At 44.2% G+C, this 24,132-nt stretch overlaps 1 protein-coding gene across 2 annotated transcripts in view; it reads right to left on the reverse strand.

Moving 5' to 3' along the window:
• Positions 1-1,388: 1,388 nt before the first annotated feature.
• lars2 (leucyl-tRNA synthetase 2, mitochondrial) overlaps positions 1,389-24,132 on the reverse strand; it is an 87,955-nt gene continuing 65,211 nt past the window's right edge. For both annotated transcript variants that reach the window (XM_079503049.1, XM_079503050.1), the window contains exons 13-21: positions 21,863-21,961; positions 18,469-18,606; positions 15,527-15,630; positions 12,864-13,046; positions 11,884-12,053; positions 9,925-10,002; positions 9,640-9,751; positions 5,481-5,608; positions 1,389-2,061 (exon numbers count right to left, since the gene is read on the reverse strand). In XM_079503049.1, coding sequence (XP_079359175.1) covers positions 1,882-2,061; positions 5,481-5,608; positions 9,640-9,751; positions 9,925-10,002; positions 11,884-12,053; positions 12,864-13,046; positions 15,527-15,630; positions 18,469-18,606; positions 21,863-21,961 — 1,192 coding nt within the window. In that variant the 3' untranslated portion in view covers positions 1,389-1,881. The remainder of the gene's footprint in view (positions 2,062-5,480; positions 5,609-9,639; positions 9,752-9,924; positions 10,003-11,883; positions 12,054-12,863; positions 13,047-15,526; positions 15,631-18,468; positions 18,607-21,862; positions 21,962-24,132) is intronic.

Consider the following 24,132-nt stretch of genomic DNA (forward strand, 5'->3'; position numbering starts at 1 on the left):
CCCCAAACATACAGAAATCCATAATTACAGTACTTAAAGGGGAATACCACTCATTTTCAACATTGTACTATGTCATTAATATACCTTAGAGTTGTTGTGTGGAAATAATAAAAAAAAGTCCCCCCATTCTGTGTTGCCTAGAACTGGAGGTCTGGAAAAAACAATTAACATTATGAAGTACATCTTTGTGATGTCACTGAGATGTACTTCATAATGTTACTGATTTTTTTCAGACCTCCAGTTCTAGGCAACACAGAATGGGGGGACTTTTCTTTATTATTTCCACACAACTCCTCTAAGGTATATTCATGACTAAAATGTTGATGTAAAATGTTGGAAATGAGTGGTATTCCCCTGTAAGCCATATTTAATAATGAAAATAGCAGATCTACATACAGATCTTGTGAGCGTGTTGACCTTTTCAAGGTTTTGTTTCATTCATGGATTATTTTGTATTGCATCCTTTTGAAAAACGTTGTCATTGTTTGATATTTACTTGCGATCCATAATATGGGCCTGCAATCCACTATTGGGGAAACACTGCTGTAAGCTAAGCCAAGCAGACCACAGTGGTCCATTGGCTGCCGTGCTGACCGATCATCACAATACAAGTCCATGTATGGCTTCTTCAGACAGCTCCCCCGTCTGATAAGGGCAGCTACAGACACAGCGGCAGGCAGGCACTACCGATAAGCCCGGGCTAAACACGCTTTAGATCGAGTGAGCCACTTCCACACAGAGCAGACAAGACAGGCACAGCGCAGACAGACAGGCACTGAGCAGATCAGGCACAGAGCAGACAGACAGGCACTGAGCAGATCAAGCACAGAGCAGACAGACAGGCGCAAAGCAGACAAGACAGGCACAGAGCAGGCAGATAGGCACTGAGCAGGCAGACAGGCACTGAGCAGGCAGACAGGCACTGAGCAGGCAGACAGACAGAAAGACAGGCCCGGACGGGCAGGGCAGAAGAGGGAGCGAGGCGGGAAGCTTTCATGGTGCGTTAAGGTGTTTGTGAAGCGTATAACGAGGATGCTGCGTAACCGGAGTGGAGAGACGATGGAGGAATGTGACTCATGTGTGGAATCTCGGCGGGGGTCTCGGGTGTTTGTTTGACGTCAGGAGGGGCCCACTGATAATGTCACACATCGACGCACGCTGTCTTCTTATCTTATCTCCTTATTCTAACCTTTTGTATTTTTTTCGTAAATTAATTGATCATACTACACCGCGTTTTGAGCTTGTCAATCGGCTACTTTTGCCATTTTGGAATTTGAATCCTGAAAAGTAACAGTTTTGTGACAAATGAGGTTTCCACCCGACGAACATCACTGATGCTGCATCTTATACAGTATGTCCGCTAAACAGGAAAAGAAACAGAGGTCACCTGTTGTCCAGAAGCTTAATGTCGCCTCGTCCCTTTTTATTTTTCATTTTCAAAAATAGCACTTGGAAAAAAAACTCACTTCTTGTGAGCTTGTAAGTGTCAAATTAAACTGCTCACAGTTTGTGCACGTACCGACACTCTTAATTCTGAAGAAGAGTAAGACCATGTTGTGTGGATACATTAATGTATAAATGAAACGTAATATAACAGTTTGAGGAGTCCATTTATTTTACCTGTCTTGACCAGTCTGTCCTGCATCTTATTTACAGTGAAAGTGCGAGCTCTCTCTTTCAAAGATGAAAAACATATATATATTAATAAAAAAACATTAATAAAATGACCATTTATTATATTTACATTACATTCTTGACATTTTGTACAAAAGGTGGGTTGATTCTATCGTACAGTCCAACATAAAGAACCAGAAGTCCACCTTTCTGACGACGTACGCAGGCCAGTTGTTTTCGACAGGCCTTGCTGTCGCTCTGCAGACGTCACTCATCGACCAGTAGGTTGATAAGTGCGGTCCTCTGGGACAGGACTGCTCTCTTGATGCTGCGCTCGCCCAGGACACTCCGTCCCAGAGCACTGTCCACCACCAGCTGGCGCACCCGCTCGGCATCCTGGGACATCTGCACGGGCACTGTCACCGTTCCACAGAACCGGTTGTTTACCTGAGGAGCAGATGGAGGTTAAGTTGTTGAAATTCTTCCAAATCCTCCTATGTGGAGTCAAAGCACATTTTTAGCTTTTTTTTTTATGATGACTTTTTCGTTTTTGTTGTTAGAGGTGAGATTAACCTTATAAACCCCACAGGGTTTGTGTAGTAGCAGCTCAGACCCTCTCCTTGAAGAGAAAAAGCCTAATATCTCACCTGGCGCCAAGGAGAGATTCCCTCTTAGGCTAGAGGTTAAGATGTTTGGCTTTAGCATTCCTTTGTGCGCGGGAGACCCACGTTCAAATCCTGGGCGTTACATACGGACATTAAAACTGTGTTAGTGTCACTGGGTGACCAGTGACTACCTTTATTATTTAGTCATTAAATCCCGGCCCATGAGCACGAGACAGCCTCTGTTATTCACGTGGAAATTAAACTACTGTCCTCTGAGCTGTCCTCATCTTGGCTTTCCTCATTTCACACCAGATTTGTGACGACTTGGTCACAGCTATCTAGGGACGAACAGACATCAATGCATGTGCATTATTTACCCAGAGAAAAAAGTGCAGACTTTGCTTTTATTTTTGCTACGCTCGTAAAAAATAACGCCCACTTTCCCATACACAGAGTTCGTGTAAACAGAGCTATTTAAAAACAGACTGTCTGTGGCAGATATGGGAAGGGTGGTTGGTCTGCACTACTGTGTTGAGGACACATGCTGCTTCAAGTGTGTTCATGAGCCTGTGTCTCCGACTGACTGTGGCCCAAGCAAGAAGCTCTATCCCCACTGGGAAAGGACAATTTGTATGTGTGTACAACTGCTTGTTTATATGCACAGTAAAAACTCTTCAGACTACAAATTTGTGGACTCTCTCAGAGTTACAAAGGGATCATTTAGCACAGAGGATTTTACTGTTCGTGTGTCGGGATATGATGATTAAGTGTGTGTGTGTGTATAAGGCTACTCTAACCTTGGCCTACGCTGTGGGACAGACCCAGGCAGTGATTAAAGGCCAGAGGAAGGCCACATGAAAGCTTTCCGAGCGAAAACCAACGACAACGTCATCGCACGAGCGCCCGAGGACTGCTCCTCTGATACGTATGTGTACGAGGCGCATGCGTGTGAGTACGTGTGACATTGTGCGCGCTCGTGTTTGTGTGTGTGCACGTGGCCGTGTTTGAGGGGCAAGGGGGGCATTCGCAGCACTAAGACGTTTCATCTGTCGAGGAATGCAAGCGAACGAAAACAAACGCGGCGAGGAGGAAATGAAAGTGGGGATATGAAAGCCGCACAAACCCAGGGGTTCAAGCCGTTCGGCCGGTGGGGGTTTTCCTTTCACTGGAATACGCACGCACGCACGCACGCACATACATACATACATACATACGCTAGTCAGCTGACTGAGGAGAGAGAGAGAGAGAGAGAGAGCGCGAGAGAGAGAGAGAGGGGATGGGGGGGGATTAGTGCTGTTTGGGCGTTCAGCCATTACCTCTGTCAGTATATTGCTTCAGAGAAACCAGGATACCAAGTGGACAATGAACCGTGAAGCAAACAATGAATGTTGGACGGTGTGATGAGCGACCAGTGGGGGTGCAGGTGGAGGTATATTTGTGTCCATGCATGAGTGAGCATCAGAATGTGTATGTGTGTATGCGCAGCGGAGACCCTTTGATCTGATTGCAGCTGACTCTCTTATCCTGACCTCCACAGCAGGGAAGCCTAGCGGACTGGCTTTGTACTCTGGGGCACGCACGCACGTGCACACATGCGCACACACACACAAACCTTAACCATTTTGTCATTGTAAGTTGTAACTATTTCTCTTTTTCCAAGTCTACTATTACTAGTGTACCGAATATAGAAATTGAAGCGCGCCCGCGAACACACACACACCATTTTGTCATTGTAAGTTGTAACTATTTCTCTTTCTCCAAGGCTACTATTACTAGTGTACCAAGTATAGAAATTGAAGCGTGCACGCACGCACGCACGCACGCACGCACGCACGCACGCACGCGCACACAGGATTTACAATGTTTGTGCCAATGAGAGTGAAAGAGAGAGAACGAGAGTGACATGCTCTGTAATCATTCACCACTTGTCTCTCAAGACTGAGGATGACCAGCCACTTGACATGTACACAAGCGTACCACCTAGCCTTGATCACACACACGCATAAACGCAATAGCGCGTGCGTGAGTGTGTGTGCACGTGTACACACGCACACAAACACACTAATCATAGGCTCTGAAAATTACAGAGTACGAGTGCAATCTTGGAACTGTTTGGGTTTGAGAAGCAGAGTAAAAAATGTCAGCTCATGTTAAGAGCAAACGTGTGCATATAGGAGACTATTATTAGAGTCACGTCTCTAGCACTTAGAAGACCTGAGTTGGAAAAGATAACCTGCCATAGTCTGCATGTGTGAGCGACAACAGACATAAATGACTGAATGTTTAATGACGTTTAATAAATTACCTCAAAAGGTCGCAATCCTTTTGTAAGCCATGACGCCCTCTTAAATAATGCAAATTACAAAGAACATATCCTATCTATTTATGAGCTATAGGCTTAGTCATACTTTATTAGTCTCCCTACAACCTCCGCTATTCAGACACTAACCTCCTCAAACCCACCAAGACCAACCTGCGCACCATGGGCGACCAGGCCTTCTGCTCTGTCGCCCCCGAACGGTGAAACCCACCCACCTGTGGCAACCCATTGATGCCTGGTGCAACCTATACGTTGTTCTACCTTTGATGCCGGCGCACTCTCTGTGTCTCATCACAGCTATTGCTATACATGTAGCAACATAACTATTTAAAAAAACAATGAATCAGAATTTGAAGGTTTTCAGAAACCTTAGGTCAGGCCCTAGAAGGCATTCCCAGATTCGGCCTCAGGCATCAATGGGTTTAAGAGAGGTCTAAAGACTTACCTTTTTAAGAAAGCATTTTTCTGGCTATGCCCTAATGTTTTGAATGTTTTGTTCCCGTTTCTTAGATGTTTTCAGTGGTGTGATGTTTCTTACTTTCTTCTGTTTTTATTTTATGCATTTGCTCATTGTAGCACTTTGAGATTCTCACGAATGTAAAGTGTGTTATAAATAAAATCCATTATTATTATTACTCATGTACATTGAAGACAGCTTGGGTTCAATGTCAGGTTAATTTTGTCAAAATTACATTGCACCCATATTTTCCACTATAACAAATCAAAGACATAAAACAGTGAGTCACACGTGATTTTCATTTGGCAAAATGACCTTTGACGATCAATCTGGAAAGGTAAAACTCAAGGCCACTTCAAAAGCAGTTCAATGGACAAAGAAAGTTGAACTCACCTGGTGTGTGTGTGTGTGTGTGTGTGTGTGTGTGTGTGTGTGTGTGTGTGTGTGTGTGTGTGTGTGTGTGTGTGTGTGTGTGTGCACAAACCTGTACACGGAGCTCCACAGTGTCAGGGACCTCCAGGAACTGGGGGTCTACAGTGGGCCAGGGCTGCTGCAGTACATCTCCACCCCGCCTGAGGAGGGGGCTGAGGGGGTTGTTCACCTGGCACAGACCTGGAACACACAACATTCTTCTCTGAATCCTTTCTCAGATTGAGGTGTTTGAACAGAACGTCGATGTTAGCGGCTCTTTACTAAATCGTCGCTACCTTGTGGTTACAATATTAAAGCTTCTGATGACTTAAAAAAAGGTAGCCAGATTAGCTTTAGCCAGTTTTGCTTCCGCTGAATTTTGGGGTGAATTTTGGTGTTCAAAATAAAAGTACCTGCTGTATCCGGTGGCAGGGAAGGAACTACAGACTGAATCAATGCTGGCAGTAGCCTGGCCAAGCCTGTATGATTTCTGGTCTAGAGCACCTGCCCCCCTCCCCCTCCCCTCCCTGGTAGAAAACAGCGGAGAACACTGACGTCACCAAATTTGGAGTGACGCGTTAGTGAAATACAAGGAAGTGGGCTTCCTGGCTATGCTGGCAGTAAATTAGTTAGAACGAAAATAACATCGCCTGGATGCAACTGGGACGTATCCTCAGTGATGTATCCCAAGGTCATCGGGGTTTCGGGTCTCTCGAACATCATACCCCTCACTGACCCAGCCGGGGTGATCAAGTCCTGACTTACGTCCCAGTAGCTACCCTCGATCAGACCACTAGGGAAAGACAGGGCCGCACAATCCGTTGGAACCACTCCGGAACTACTATGAGACTGAGAGGTACTATTCTGGTAAGTGGAGGGTTAGAGTTAAAAGGTAAGGAAAAAGGGAAAATTGCTGGCAGTGGGTGAATGATTTATTTATTTACTCTGGCAGTGAATGTGTTTTAATGCTCTGCTCTGGCCTTATGCCTAGAAGAACACACTAGAAGACTATTAAAATGCAACAGACAATCAAATCATTTGGCAGATTAGGGTTCCCATTACACTTATATTATAATATATTATTATTGTCTCCACCAGGCCGAAGGCATGGGGAGAGAGTATGTTTTGCACTCCGTCCGTGTGTGTGTCCGTCCGTCCGTGTGTGTGTCCTTCCGTCCGTCTGTGTACAGCTAATCTCCGGCACCGTTAACCCGGCCGATGCCAAACTTTGCACACACACTCCCTGGATGCCAACGATGAACCTCTGCCCCACATTTTCCAGAACGGCCAGTTATAGCGCCACCATGAGGCAGCTTTTCACATTTTTGACCTACAACTGCACCGATCTGCGTGAAACGTTGCATGCACACTCCCTAGAGGCCAAGGACAAACCTTTGACCTGCATTTTCCGCATCTGCCTTTTATAGCGCCACCAGGAGGCCGACTTTTGTAAAACACATTTTTTGATATTACTCCTCCAGATTCTGTCCAAAAATCTCACAAATCGTTACACAGTATCTCTATGGTCATGTGCTCAAGTTGGATCTGTCCGATATTTCATATTCCATCCTAATTGGCTATAATTGGCTTTCACAGTTTGCAAGATTGCCCCGTTTTGAACAATAGCCTCAAATCATGAACGCAGCATGCAATTTACGTGAAATCTTTCACACTTTTTCTTACTAGGCTGAGGAATATATCCCACCCTTTTCACATTGGCCTGTTATAGCGCCACCAACAGGTTGATTTTTGCAAAACACATTTTTGGAACAAAATGCCTCAAATCATAAAAAAAAAAAAAAAACATCCTCCTAAACATCCTTGCCAAACATCACACACACTCCTATCCTCCTGGTGGAGACCTGTGCCCGGAAGGGCACTTTTTCTAGTTGTACTTGTTTTGTGTATTCACTATTCATTTCATTTGAATATGTGTCTTGTTTTCCTTATTCTCTTATATCTATTCTTCTTCCCCTTTCCTGAAAACTGTAAATGATGGTAGTTGTACGGAAAATAATTTCACCCACTTTCTTTTCTCTCTTTTTGTAACACCTGCCATGAGAATAAAGTTCTGCATCCTTCCTGTATGAGTTATCTATGGACGTTAAGGACTTTGTTTTGCAGAACAGAAACTGAACCAGATTGTGGCAAAACAGCAGCTTAACCTCTGACTTGGAAAAGAAAAGTACACATCCCAACAGCAGAGGAACGGGAAGGATGTCAGCTTCCTCTGTCCTGCGTGTCTGCGTGTGCACGCTTGTGTGTGTGTGTGTGTGTGTGTGTGTGTGTGTGTGTGTGTGTGTGTGCGAGCGCGCACGTGCGCTGTGGTGGACTGCAGCAGAGGTGACACAGCCCTGATCTCTTGTCCATGAATACGACTTCACCTCTCGTCCAACTCGTCACGTCAGATGCACAAACACGTGCGTGCATAAGTGTTGATTTTGACAGCAAATTTTGACTTTAGTCATCTGAAATTGTTTGTTTGGTGTCCGTTTTCTATGGTTTACTAATAATTCCTTCTCCACAGCTTTCAAAGAATGTTCAGTCTTAACACTGAGTTGAACTCAGTGCAACAGTTCTGCAAGGTTTATAATTATACATGTATATTTATAATCACATGCTTTATGCCAGTTCTGCTGCTGTACCAGACAGAGAGAGTAGAGTGGAGAGAGACATGGGAGGGAGGGGATGCCACATTCGAACCCACGACATTGCAACTCCATGGCATTACATGGCTAATAGCTGCCGTTGTCTCCATATACACGTGTGTGTATCAACGTCAGGTCCAGGGACCGCCAAGGGTACAAATTGTAACTCTCAATAAACATTGAGGATTTTACAGTATCGATCGGGGGTCCCAGAGATGAAAAAAGAAAAAAAGTTTGGCGATGACGAAAAATGTTCATCGACAATAAAGATGATTCTGATTCCGACAACAATAACACGCTGAATGTTGAATGGATTCAAATGTGAAGTGCTACAGTGTTTATGAAATGACATCAGCAGGGTGTGGTGTAAACAAGAAGGCCTCCATGTTAGACACTAGACAGATGTAAGGGAATCCTCCTAGTCCAGTCAAATGAGTGAAAATAGCAATGGGTTATTTTCACTACCTCTAAAACATTTGTTTTCTAATTTATAGAATTTCTCAGATTACTTGGACAGCTTGCTGCTTCCAGGCAGCCACTACCGACCGCTGGCTAGCTCATCGTCAGCCACTATCGTCTATCGACCACTGGCTAGCTTATCGTCAGCTACTACCGACCACTGGCTAGCTTATCGTCAGCTACTACCGACCACTGGCTAGCTCATCGTCAGCCACTATCGACCACTGGATAGCTCATCGTCAGCCACTATCGACCACTGGCTAGCTCATCGTCAGCCACTATCGACCACTGGATAGCTCATCGTCAGCCACTATCGACCACTGGATAGCTCATCGTCAGCCACTATCGACCACTGGATAGCTCATCGTCAGCCACTATCGACCACTGGATAGCTCATCGTCAGCCACTATCGACCACTGGCTAGCTCATCGTCAGCCACTATCGACCACTGGATAGCTCATCGTCAGCCACTATCGACCACTGGCTAGCTTATCGTCAGCCACTATCGACCACTGGCTAGCTCATCGTCAGCCACTATCGACCACTGGCTAGCTCATCGTCAGCCACTATCGACCACTGGCTAGCTTATCGTCAGCTCTTATCTCCACATTCTAACTTATTTTTTTCTTCATAAATTAATGCCCTACTTGATCATATTTCAGTGTCACACAAAAGCATCAAAAGTAGCAAATCTACGATCTAAGAAAGACGGTGTGAAGCGGCGTGCTTTGAGCTCGTCGTTCTGCTACCGACAGAGACGTTAAACAAGTGATGTCTTTATTCGCCAGTCCACATTAGCCTCTCCATCACCACAGAACCACCAGTCCACATTAGCCTCTCCATCACCACAGAACCACCAAGTCAAGATGAGACAGTGAGGGTAGGGGACGACTGCGCGTCGCTGCTGTGCTTTACGGGGAACGTACGTAGCAACCAGTCTGGATTCTGTCTGATTCAGGCTGACTGTTCCATTTGCGTTTGCATTTCTGACAAATCAATTATTCAATCAATCAAAGTCGTGTGATGAGATATTAACATTGAAACAGACTCCTGCTTTGTGTGAGTGCAGACGTGTTTGTGGGTGTGCGTGTGTGTGTGTGTGTGTGTTTTGTGAATGACACCCACCTGTCCAGAGTTCAGAGGTCAGATGGGGGGCCATGGGGGCTGTCATCACACACAACACAGCCAGAGCCTCCTCGAACTCCACGCTGTTCTGCACCACCCTGGCTGTCACAGCCTGACACACGCACGCAGACACACACAAACACATACACATACACACACACATACACATTTTAAAAAGTGGTCATGAGTGTGAGTGAATGTGTGTGTGTGTGTGTGTGTGTGTGTGTGTGTGTGTGTGTGTGTGTGTGTGTGTGTGTGTGTGAGAGAGTGTGTGTGTGTACTCACAGTCAGTGTGTTGGTCAGACCCATCAGGCGGGAAATGGCCGCGTTGAACAGGAAGTCCTCTGTGAGGTGGGCGGTTACCTGCAGACATCACCATGCCAACCATCAGTTGCTACCTGATACGTCTGTCTGTCTGTCTGTCTGTCTGTCTGTCTGTCACATCTTCAGGTAGTTTCCCACAGGAAGTGACCCTACGCCCGACTGCACTGCTCATGTGAGCACAGGCCTTTTCTACGCACACAGTTAAGAACACCCCACCATTCTTACACTGTGACTGGCAGGATATGACCGCCTGATAACAAATCACGCGTGAGCCCTGTTGCGAAGTGACTCCCGCATGCGCTCGGAAGCCTCGGATCTGCACCGCTTTCCATTGATGAAACGAGGGCCTCCGTGCCTCAGAAGAGGGCTGTGGACATTTCAGAAGCCTGCCCAACAGTGGCATGAGAAACACTGACGGGTTCAGAAGAGAGGACCGGGTAGCGCAATTATGCAATGACTGAAGTGACGCTGTCACTACACTTGCTTGTGTGCTTGTAGATCTGCTATTTTCAAAATACTTTTATACATTTGAAAACTTGAAATGGGACATTCTGCATAATGAGTACTTTAACTTTATTAGGTACTTTCAGTACATTTTGATGCCAACACTTTTGTACTTTTACTCAAGTACATTTTTAATTCCGGACATTTACTTGTAGCAGAATTGATCAATTGATACTTTTACTTAAGTAAAAAAAAATGTTTCCACTACTGATGATGATTCCCACCACCATTAAGTGAAAGGACACTGCCGCCACGAGCAATCATTGTGCCCCTCGGCATGCTGGGAAACGACCCTTTTAGGCAGAGCCCTTGGGAGGTGTTTTTTTTTTAGCCGGGCAGATCAAAGGACAGCCTCTTGCCTCCTGTAAAAGCACCAGAACCTCAAGGGAGGGCGACGAGGCGAGGGTTTAGACTAGTGAATTAAAAACCTGGCAGTGAACAGGAGGGCTATTTATACAGCAGAAAAGCAGTGAGGCTGGATTTAAAACACATTCTCATTCCCCGCATCTCTCCCCCTTCATTCCACGGGTGTTGAGTTACCTGGGATTCTACAGGCGTGTCAACACTGTCAACAACAGGCCTGTGTGTAAATGACTGACGCACAGCTCACCTCTGGACCAGTGACCACTGAATTAACCACTGAATTAACGGTGTTCATTTTGTCGAGTAAAACCTATCAAGACAAAAAAAATCGGCGACTACCTTTTTTCACGGACAACTATAAGACTAAATATAGACAATTTCGTCAACAAATAAAAACTAGACGAAAAAGTTAGGGAGGGACTAGTGGAAAGGAGATCGTATAGAACTATAATAGACAAGTCATGTCGGGGGTCGCCAAATCTTTGTGTGATAGGGATTAGGGAGTTTAGTTTTTGAGTGGCGCTCCTATGCACAGCGTTGTGTCTGTATGAGCACAGAATGTGCTCAGCTGATTTATTTATTTTTACATTAACCACTTGAACCCTTGCATCCCTATTCTGGGGGGGACATTAGCCAACATTATATGATCAACAAGGTTTGGTGTATAGTGAAAAAGTGCAGACCAAGTACAAAGGTCAAGTTTACAAACAATTGTGGTTGTTAAGTGGATAAATGTCTGAAAACACACATTTAACATGAATCCAATATGTAGTGGGGGTCCCTGCTTTATCTCTCTCTCAGCTAAGGGGTCCTTGGCCTGAAAAACCTAACCATAATTAAAACCCCTATATTCAAAATAGGTTAGAATTTAAACCTGGCTTCTTACATTGGAAAATAATAATAATAGTCTTACATAATGTGTCTTCATATGAATCTGCATACTTCAGCTTCTTCAAAACAAGTGCACCAGAGACATCTAGTGGTCAGAATTAATTAAAGTTGAAATTGTTCTAGAATGTTTTATTAACGCCACACATCTTGGGTTGGTCATACCTCTTGAATGGCATAGTTCTTGTTGGTCCAGATGCGTGTGACCTCGGCCTGGTCTTTGTTCTTCAGCCTGGAGGGACAGGGGATGTCCCCCAGCTGACGGGCTCCCCTCAGCTTGGACACCAGCTGCCACAGACGAGACTGCCAGCGCAGAACGCCTGGCAGGGCGTCCGCTGCAACACACACACACACACACACACACACACACACACACACACACACACACACACACACACACACACACACACACACACACACACACACACACACACACACACACACACACACACACACACACACACACACACACTTTTACTTTAGTAGTTGAGAATATTCAGGTTTAATGGAAGATGCTTCTGAAGTCTCATAAAAGTCACTGAAATCAGTCGGAGTGTAAATAGCAGATGTATAAAATGGTAAATGGTGCATTTATATAGCGCCTTTATCCAAGGCGCTTTACATAGATTGTGCATTACATTCACCCATTCATACACCGATGGCGGCGGAAACCATGCAAGGTACCAACCAGCACATTGCGGTTTCCATCCGGAAACTCTACCCCTGAGCCACCGCCGCCCTTTTATAACCTCACAACGAGTTGCTCTGCAACATCTTGTGAGCCATAAAATAAAAATAAATGTATATATAAAAAAATATATATATTCTATTCTATTATATTATATAATATTCGTGAAATTAATTAATTAAGTTATCTTTAATATATGATGTTTATTTTTTGAAAATATTTTGAGAAAAAGAAATACAGTGTAATTACTTTTTCCCACTTTTTGTGGGTAGCGGACACATTGTTATGGCTTATGTAGTGAAAATAGCCGATCTACAAGCACACAGTGTGGTGTGAAGAGTCACGTTGTGAGCTTGTAGATCTGCTATTTTCACTAGTTTAGGTCTATTTTCTGTTTTGGGTCACACAGGCTAAAATGTTTGGGAAGCAGTGTTATTACAGTGTGTGGTGGACTCACTCTTGACGTCCCAGAGGATGTCCTTTTCGGGCGGCCCAGCATACAGGAGGTAGAGTCGTACCGTGTCGATGCCGTACTGTGCGACCACGTCCTGCGGGTCCAGGCCGTTGTGCTTGGACTTACTCATCTTCTCCCAGGTCACTTGGAGGCGCTGCTGGCCATGCCGTGACACCGCCTCCTCGCCTGCAGCCAGGGGACAGTGGTGGAAAAAGCACTCAATTGTTTTACTTTTAGCCTGTGATTGACGCTGCAGGCGTCGACTGTTCGCCGCTTCACCTCCCAATGTATGAATGAATGAATGAATGGACCATTGTAAAGCACTTTGAGCCCTTGGGAAAGTGCTATAAAAATGCAATCCAGGCCTGGGCCATGGCTCAGTGGTCCAGGCACCGTGGCTGGTAATCCAGTCTGGCAGTGTGCCGCGGGTTGGACTCCCGATCCCGACGGCCTTTACTGCATGTCTTCCCCCCCATCTCTCTCCCCATTTCCTGTCAGCCTACTGTCTGTCCCTCCATAAAATATATAAAATAAAGGCGAAAGCCACAAAAAAACAAAAAATGCAATCCATTACTTAAGTAAAAGTATCAATACAATGTAGAACTACTCTGTTACAAGTAAAAAGTCCGGAATTCAAAATGTACTCGAGTAAAAAGTACAAAAGTATTGGCTTCAAAATGTACTTAAAAGTACCAAAAGTAGAAAGTACTCACTAAGCAGAATGTCTTTTTTTAAATGTATAAAAATATTTTGAAAATAGCCGATCTACAAGCTCACAATGCGTCACATTGTGTGCTTGTAGATATGCTATTTTCAAATGGCCGAAATGTAAATAGGGCTGAAGTTGTTGCTGTATGTTTTGTAATACAGTATAATAAAAAGAATCTACAAAGTAGCTAGTAACTAAAGTAAAAATGTTGGACCTGAAATGTAGTGGAGTAGAAGTAAAAGTATTCGAAATGGGAAATACTCAAGTCAAGTACAAATTCCTCAAAATTGTACTTAAGTAAATCTACGTAGTTACTTTCCACACTGCCTGCAGGGGACAGTGTCGGAAACTCAGAATGTACATTTACTCAAGTACTGCACTCAAAGGACCACTTCACCCGATGCGGGTTCAAAAGCATCTATGTATGTTTTGTCTAGGGGGCCACCAAGAAGCTCGGCGTCACCAACTTTTGAACACACCAAGGCAGAATAATATTAACCACCTCCTATCCAGCTGTGGCCAACACGTTTGAAGAAATCAAGAGATTTGTGACACAAAATCACTCGGAGGAAGATGAAGGACAGGTTTTTCCCTCCTCGCTCTCTGGCACCGTCTCCAAGCTCCCGTTTATGTCTCGTTACCAGGCAACAGAGAGTGGAGGAGGAAACGACTAAAGCAAGACGGCGGTTCAGAGAGACCGCTCTTCAACTGGAGGTTCATGTCTGGGAGACAACGCTGTGGTGCTGATGGGTGGTTTAAAGTGCTGGGTTGTTCAAAGAACTTAATTTTTCCTTTCGGAAATGTCTTTTGTGCAGTGGTTAAAAAGACAACAAAAATGCACAATACATGGATACACAGATACTATATAAAAAGACTATACAAACTATTTTAAAAACTAGTGCTTAAAAGCATAATATATATTAAAGTCAATTCTATATATAAGTGCTACTAATATAATATACTGCGGTCCAGGAGCATGCCACATATAGGCTTTGGCCTGATCACATTTTCAAGTCCTGTTAATGACAACCTTTGCTGCGTGTCTCTCCCCGTCTCTCCCTCCCTCTTTCCTGTCTGTCTAGTGTCTACTCTTCACTGTAACTATCAATAAAGGCAGAAAGCTAGCTGAGCCCCTTTTAGTGAGTTTTGAGGCTCTGTATCGCCGGCCAGAGGGCATTAGTTCGTAATGGGTGTGTATTTGAGAGTCCATCTTTAATGTCCGTTTCCTGTGGATGCTGCCGAGTGGCTCCTGGTTCTTCCCAATGATCTTGCCTAACCACCCTGTCGAGAGGCTTCCGGTTGATGGCACGCATCACATACCTAGCGCTTATTGGGAGCATTGTGGTAGAGTTTCCGAACAGGAAACAAACAGGGACCGCCATAAGAAATCTTACATGTTCTTCAAAATGTTTAAAAAACAGCAGAAGTATAAAGTCAAGTGTGCACAGCCAAAAACGACACACATGTGGCAAATAAGGATCATATTTGGGAGAATATGTATATGTATGTATGTATGTATGCATGCGTGCGTGCGTGCGTGCGTGCGTGCGTGCGTGCGTGCGTGCGTGCGTGCGTGCGTGCGTGCGTGCGTGCGTGCGTGCTCAGATGAAGATGGTGAATTAATGAATGAAATAATTAATCAATCAATCAACCAATCAATCAATCAGTCAATCAATGAGGGAGCGGCCTCTGGTACCTGGTTATGTCCACATTATTCTCTGTGGCGGTACTGCTCACTGTGGGCCAGTACCTCCAGAGATGAAGGAATGAGAGGTACTGTACCTCCACAGATGGTGAAGGAATGAGGGGTACTGTACCTCCACAGATGGTGAATGAATGAGGGGTACTGTACCTCCACAGATGGTGAAGGAATGAGGGGTACTGTACCTCCACAGATGGTGAAGGAATGAGGGGTACTGTACCTCCACAGATGGTGAATGAATGAGCGGTACTGTACCTGTGAAGTCCACATCGTCTCTGTGTAGGTACTGGCCACTGTCGGCCAGCCTAAACGTCTGGCCCTTGATCAGGCCCTGCACCAGCAGCTTCTTAAAGGGTTCCCTGAGGGGTGTGGGTGGTGGGAGTAGAGAGACATCATTAATGCACATCCATGCATGCACACGCGTGGCTAATGTTCTAGACCAGTGGTTCCCAATATTTACATTTTAAGGACCCCCAGTTTGATAATGCCCGACAGCAGCGATATCATTAAATCATCAAATGTCAAGTAAAATGTCATGATGGGGACAGCCGTAGCCCTTGGCATGGAAAGGTTAGGGGAGCCCCTGCTCTGGAGTGACCACACTTCACTGGCAAAATATGAAAGCAGCACAAAGACATTGCACCACATTGGCACCCCTATTGTTGAAGAACCTGCATTGAGCAGAGCCCCCCCCCCGCCCACCCTACCGCCGCCCCATTCAGTGTTTCAGTTCTTTTGTTGGTTTAGTTTTGAGTGCTTTTCTTTTCTGCTTAAAATCAATAAAGAGATTTGTTTTAAAAAAAAGATGCACGCACACACTGAAACACGCATGCATGAGACCTGCCTTCAGCAACACAAAAGCAAGCAAGTCTCTTACTCCTATGTGCAATGCCCCAAAACAGGCAGCGTAGAAAAAATAAAGCATGGAATATAGAATGGTATAATTCCATTCCAAATTTCGTGGCAAATGTTTTGCTACAACACTTATCCTAGAGCATAGCATCACGCTGCTGCACGGTGTGAGCTGGTAGATATGTTCTTTTTGTCACGTCCGGTACACATTAGGCTGCAATCACACAGCCCATTGTGCGAAAAACAACATGTTACAAATTTTGAAAATGTTTATTAACTAAATGAATAGCCATAGCCGTGGAAACCATAGTGTAGACTATGCATTGCAGATGGCATTGAAACCATAGTGTAGACTATGCATTGCAGATGGCATTGAAACCATAGTGTAGACTATGCATTGCAGATGGCATTGAAACCATAGTGTAGACTATGCATTGCAGATGGCATTGAAACCATAGTGTAGACTATGCATTGCAGATGGCATTGAAACCATAGTGTAGACTATGCATTGCAGATGGCATTGCCTAGTCCCGAGCACAGCAGAGAAAGGAAGGGGACTACTGTACGACTGGCAGCAGAAATGAAGGGCAGGAAATGACATTTAACATGGAGGACTAAACCACAGCCAGCGGGACGGTGCTCAAGGTAGTCGAGGACTTCAAATATCTCGGTGTCTGGACTGGACTGCCTCAATGGAACAGGATCTGAAAGTCTGAAGGGCACTGGAATGCTTGTATGGGATGAGGATAGGGCTGTCACGATTACAAATATAAGTTGATGATTAATTGTCATGTGATTAACAATTAACGTTATTGTGATTAACGATTTAATTGTGTTTGTGGCATTGAGCGTTACAAATTTCTTTTAGGCTTCGTAATCACAAATTGCACAGGGCAGATATGACAAATAACTTCAATATACAAAGAAATAACTGATAAAATAAAAAGTTCTCTTGGAAATAGATCTACACGTGTTTTAAGCTTGGAGATCTGCTATTTCTGCTATTTTTGAAAGAAATGTTTGCGACATGGAAACGATTGACGATTATGCAAAAATAATTGCATGAGGTACAGCTATCTAGTTGTCCCGAGTTGATGTTGGCTACTCCGCACTCCCGCATCGCATCGTGTATATGAGCTTGTAGATCGGCTATTTTAAGTGCACGACCAGCACAAAACTAAGTATGAATGTGTCTTTTTAGAGGGATAGTTCACTCCCAAAATGACATTTTTTTCTCATTCACGCCATGGAGCCTTGAATTCATGGAGATTTTGTTATGTTTTTTTATTACTTGCCTATAATTTGATGACTGGCGGAGCCGACTTAATGGATATGGGCATCAAAAACAAAACAAACATCAAAACACGACAAATCTCCATTAATTCAAGGCTCCATGGCACGGGTTGACACTAAGGTCTCAGAGGTCATGCCCACTTGCCCGAAAAGTATATCCCCCATTATAAAATGATAGGTAAAATGTACACTTGTAGAACAAATCCAAACGATAACTGCCGAGTGGCGACAGTCACTTTGAAAAACAGAATGAGTGCATCTGCTAAAAAAAGGTTTCTTCATGAATAGCCAAAAACTTTTAATGAAGACAGAATGCGCTTGCCCGTCGGACAATCTGAAAGCAAACTCCACTTGCCGAATGTTTTATTTACTTGCGCACAGGCAGTTGGGCAACCGTTAGTGTGATGGGGTCATTTTTGGGGATGAAAAAAGGTTACCTGTGTGTCACCAGGCCCTGGTCCTAGCATTATGTTACCTGTGTGTCACCAGGCCCTGGTCCTTGCATTAGGTTACCTGCAGTTTCACCACCAGCTGTGTGTCACCACCAGGCCCTGGTCCTTGCATTAGGTTACCTGTGTGTCACCACCAGGCCCTGGTCCTTGCATTAGGTTACCTGTGTGTCACCAGGCCCTGGTCCTTGCATTAGGTTACCTGTGTGTCACCACCAGGCCATGGTCCTTGCATTAGGTTACCTGTGTTTCACCACAAGGCCCTGGTCCTAGCATTAGGTTACCTGTGTTTCACCACCAGGCCCTGGTCCTAGCATTAGGTTACCTGTGTGTCACCACCAGGCCCTGGTCCTTGCATTAGGTTACCTGTGTGTCACCACCAGGCCCTGGTCCTAGCATTAGGTTACCTGTGTGTCACCAGGCCCTGGTCCTTGCATTAGGTTACCTGTGTGTCACCAGGCCCTGGTCCTAGCATTAGGTTACCTGTGTGTCACCACCAGGCCCTGGTCCTTGCATTAGGTTACCTGTGTGTCACCAGGCCCTGGTCCTACTAGCATTAGGTTACCTGTGTGTCACCAGGCCCTGGTCCTAGCATTAGGTTACCTGTGTGTCACCAGGCCCTGGTCCTTGCAGAAGTGACTGAAGAAGCGTGCGTAGTACAGGTGCATGACGGCGTGCTCCTTCCCTCCGATGTACACGTCCACGGGCAGCCAGTGGTCCACCAGGGGTCGCTCAAAGGGCCTGCGGGTGGGGGACATGAGATGTTGGAGCACAGCAGTGATACTCAAACATTTTCTTTTTGTGTCAAGGACCGCCAAACTGATTTATATTTGGCCGCAGACCCCCATCTGAGAATTTATTTTTTAAGATTTTTCAAAAATGTTCAAAAATAGCAGCACTGTCTGTCTGTCTGTCTGCGTGCATGCGTCTGCATGTGTTCAGAGAAAAGTCAGTCTGATATCAGAGATTCTTATTCAGGGTTTAAGTTATATTGTGATTTTACGTTTAAATCTTTTACCAAAATCAGTGCTATTGAACACCCTTTACGTCTGCGTGAGGGTTTTTAGAAATATCGAACCAATGAAATGATTAAAAAAGGCTTCCGACTAAACCGCCTAACTCCATTGGTTCCTCAAACTGTCGGTCAAACCACCTAACTCCGACACAGGTTTTGTTTTTGCTTTTTTCTTCTGACTTAGTTATTCTAATCAGTGATGGACATAACTATCTCCACATAGTTTTATTACAGCTTGGTATGGAAACTGTACTGTTGCGGAGCAGAAAACACTGCAGAGGGTGGTGAAAACTGCGCAGTGTATCATAGGCTCTTCACTGCCAACAATTGAGTCCATCTACAAGCAGCACTGCCGGTCTAATCTTAGTATCATTAAGGATGTCTCCCACCCCAACAACAGACTGTTCCACCCCTCCTATTCACAGAGACGAAAGGGCTACAGATGCCTCAAGACCTCAACCCCCAGATCCAGAAACAGCTTCTTCCCGGACAATATGAACTCTTACTGTTTTTACCCTTACCACTACTAACAACTTTTGCATTACTATGATTGCCTTTTTGTATTGCATTTGGATTGAGGCCAACAGATTCATTTCGTTGTACACTTGTGTCCAATGACAAAATAAAATCCATCCATCCATCCATTAATGATCAAAAACCTCCTAACTCCATTTGAGCTGGATTTGGTTAAAGTGATGATAATATGACGCATGCAATGTGCAAGTATCTGACAATGTATACCAACTTTGATGAGGCAGTATTTTATAAACATGTTTTCTTTTGTCCCTAAAAATATTTTGTACATACAGGTAGTTGGTTTCTGCCAGCAGAGATATACTGTTTGTAGCCTCTAGGGGGCACACTTAATCCAACACAGAGTGGAAAGTGAACTGCTCACTTACAAGCCCAGTCAGTGTCCCAGAGGTTCATCTCTCACTGTTGTTTTTCACTCTCATACAGAAAGACACAAAGAATTATATAATGATGCTGTTGGGCAGAAACCTCCTAACTCCATATTTGAACTTGCTATCGCCCCACCCCTAAATTAATACCCTCTGGTAGTAGTAGGTCATCATTCAAGAGTGTCGCACAAGCTCACAACACCTCACAATGCTATTTTTTCAGCTGTCCAGAATTGATCTAAAAGTGTCAGTTACAGTAGACCAGTGGTTCCGAAACATATTTAGCTCCAGACCCAAAAAGAGACGTTTGCCCGGGACCCAAACTAGTGAAAATAGCAGATCTACAAGCTCACTAGCCTGTTGTGAGCTTGAGGATCTACTATTTTCAGTACTTCTTTTTTGGTTAAAACATTATGATGAAATACTTTAGAAAAATGTTGAATATCTTTTAACTGATGATTTCTTTGTACTCGTTTTAAAATCTTTTGAAATCTTTTTCTTTTCTTTTATTTCTAATGTAAGAAACCAAACAAAATGGATGGACTGTCTGAGGATGTGAACAGGCGATAGAAACCAACGTTCCTTCCCTTCTTCAGGTTGTGTTCCTAACGAAGGCAGTTATAGCTGCTGAAGTGTTGGTTTTCATTGCTCTGTGTCCAGAATAAAATATTGGCACTTTGGCTACCAGTGTGTCGCCAAAGACCATCATCTGGATCCTCCTACACACACACACCACTACAAGGCCTTTGGTGTGTAGCGTTCCTGTGCAGGATGTGAACAGGCCAGCTGAAATACCGTTAGCCATGATGACCCATGCAGGGACTGTACTTTATGAGGCTTTTTATGACAGCCTCCTATCTCTGTGTGACACCTTACACTACACTTGGTCTCTCTGCCTCTGCCTGCATGCCTGCCTGCGTGCGACAGTTTATTTTGACGCTAAATTGACGCTCTACATCATCATACAAGAGTGTTGCTCAAAAGTAGGGGGAAATACCAGATCTATAAGCTTGTACTTATTTTCACTATTTTAAAAATGTTTTTAAAATAAAACAAGCAACGGTTTTGGACATACGAGGTTTCCACTCGACAGCAGTCGGAATTGGCTTTTTCTGTCGTGCCATAATCTGAGCAGCAGAGAGAACAGAGGGAAAGTACCAATCTCCCCCCACCCCCCTGTCTCTCTTAAAGCAGCTTAACAGTGAGGTCAGGGCCACTGCCGGGAAATTAATCTCTTTTGTCAAGCTCTGGGTATCACCAGCATCCCTGCAGGTGACTGTCATGGCTCTATCAACGTTGGTTATGTGCGTGCGTGCATGTGTGCAGCTGTGTGTGCGCGCATACAGTATGTGCTTGTAGTACTATACTTGCAAGGGGCTAAATGTCCCCACAAGTATTGAAGAATTTGAGGAATAGAAATTGTGAGGCTGGTTTTCTCGGTTCTCGCAATAGACATGGTTGTTTTATCTCACAACGCGTTGTCCCGTCATGCTCTTGTAGATCTGATATTTTCAGTTTTAGTCAAAAGTATAATTCTATTTTAAAATTGCCTATAGGGGCAACCAACGGGGGATCGACGGTAGGTGGACGTCACAAACGTGACTAAATAATAAGAGCATTGGCAATTTTAAGTAAAGACATTTGATGTAGATAGAATGCTTTGTAATGAACAGTATAATGCAACATTACGATTGACATTGACTCACATGCGGAATTGCTGATGCTGTTGTTGATGCTATATGCTCCAAAATGAGTAAATAAATCATAGTGTCTAGAAGTAGTACTTGTTTATATTCTCTAACTTGGCCATCGAGTTCTCACAGATGTACATCCAGATATTGTATTTGGTACCCCTACATTTTCATTTTAGGCCACATGCAGCACGCGGCGGAGGGCGGGCAGTGTGCAAAGATTTTCACCCGAATGCTGTGATTTAGTGGTTAATTGAAAGTGCAGTGTGTGTGTGTGTGTGTGTGTGTGTGTGTGTGTGTGTGTGTTCGTGGGGGTGGTCTCAGCTCTTGTTATACAAGAAGAGGGGCAAAGTAAAAAGCTTTAAGTCAGGTGTGGGCAGATGACCTACCTGTCCTGGTTGTGGGGGTCCGTGTATCTGAAATAATACCAGGCTGAGTCCACAAACGTGTCCATTGTGTCCGTCTCCCTCCTGGCTGGCCCTTTACACCTGCAATAGAGAGAGACTGAGTCTCAGTTTGCATACTGTATATAAACACACACATGATATGACTGTAAACGGTCTTCTGCTTTAGGGAGATGCAGTATATCTGTCAGGTGGAAACCCCAGATGTCCAAAACGGTTACTTTTCAGGATTCTAATTCAAAAGCAGCAGATCTACAAGCCTCGAAACAGGTTGCGTTGTGGCGGGTTTGGCGGGTGACCAATAGGACGTAAATGTATGAAAAAACTAATGCTGTCAAAAATAACGCGTTAACGACGTTAATTAATTGCGTTAATTAATTGCGTTAAAATATTTAACGCAATTAACGCATGCGCAGTGTTCCCCCTAACCTTAGAGTATAAGCCCCTAACGCGAGGCTCAGGAACGTCCAGTGCATAACAAATCTGTCACTGTGTAGCGCACAATCATGATTGAACAACACCAGAGAGATACACTATAGCTTGTGTATTGTAGTTGGGTTCAATGGGTTGCCAAGTGGTTTGATTCTGTAACTCTGTTGCGTTACTTTGTCTGCCTACAGTGCCTAGCAAAGCCCCTTTGGATCATCATTCATTAGGCTACACACAGTCACACACACACACACGCACACACACGCCTCCTCCAGTCTTCTTCCTCCGCACGCATGGACACACGCACACTACTAGTGCTGTGTAGCTATCGGGATCAGACGCAGCGCTCTGCAAGAATCCCTCACAACACTTTATAGTACCGTCGGGTCCGTCGCAACTTGTGGACAGTTTGAAAATGCGGGTCCTACGTGCATTAAGCCATTAACGTTGGTCCGCCTGGTTTCGTTTTGTCCAACGCGATTACGTGAATCAGCATGGCTGCGCCTGCAGTAGGCTATTACCAAAACAAACACATGGTACTTTTGTGTCGCACATGGAAAGCAACTGAAAACGACCATGGATATAAAGACAGTTCTCCTGTGCTGCTGTGCACAGCGCAGATAATGCACAACTCCAGGTACGAACCAAAACACTGACTGAAGCTGATCATTCACGACTAACTATCTCCAGAGTCCTGCAGTCCCGCAATGAAGGAGAGACAATCTCGTCTCTCACTATAGTCCACTTCTCTACAATGCCATTCTAGCCTTAACACCTACATTTATATGTTATTCAATATATTACTTTAGCGCAAAATATAGGCTTTTCTAAACCAAGCCCTGTTTCAAAAATGGTTATGTGCCATGTTATTGTATTTTGTGAATTAACTATAGTCTACAGTTTAACCCATTGATTCTCAGCCATTTTAATTTCAAGGACCCCCAAATTAAATTGATAGAAAGTAGCCTAGGCCATTTCATTATGATTTTTATCTCTGGACTGGGACCCCAGTCTCCATCCATCCATCCATCTTCAACCGCTTATCCGTGGTCGGGTCGCGGGGCAACAGCTCCACCAGTGTTCCAGACTTCCCTCTCCAGAGCAACATTAGTGACTTCCTCATGGGGGACCCCAGTCTACATGGCCAAAAGCCAGTGTTAATTTAACTCAAAGTGTAGGCTAGGCCTACAAATGCTCACATCATATATAAATGCATTAGAAAACAAAAAACAAATTTATATCCGCTTTCTGTCATTTATATTAACATTATATATTATATTAACATTTCCACAACAATATACAGGAAAATATGGCATATTTTGGACATAGTTCGAATGGTGATTAATCATGATTAAATTAATTTTGAAGCTGTGATTAATCTGATTAAAAATTTTAATCATTTGACAGCCCTAGAAAAAACACGAAAAGTATGGAGATAAGAGTTAAAGAGGTTTCTGCCCGACACTGACAGCAACAATAAGTACTGAGTAGGTATAATTTAAGGTAAAAAGGAAACTCAGTTCATCATTATTGAGTTCCAGTAGAGTTTCTATGAATTTGAAGAAAACCAGTGAACAGCTATACGGAGTGAGTGTGTGTGTGTGTGTGTGTGTGTGTGTGTGTGTGTGTGTGTGTGTGTGTGTGTGTGTGTGTGTGTGTGTGTGTGTGTGTGTAATTACGATGGACTTAGACTGTTCGTCTCAACTGCTCGATTAATGCCAATTAATCAAATCTCGTAATCTTGTTTGGCACAGTGGGGTACAGTTATTCACAAGATTTTCTCGTTTCAGCGCAGATTGTGTTAACTTGATTTCTGTATTATCCAT

Source organism: Electrona antarctica (genome assembly GCF_951216825.1).
Source record: "Electrona antarctica genome assembly, chromosome: 6".
In the NCBI taxonomy this organism is placed as follows: Eukaryota; Metazoa; Chordata; class Actinopteri; order Myctophiformes; family Myctophidae; genus Electrona; species Electrona antarctica.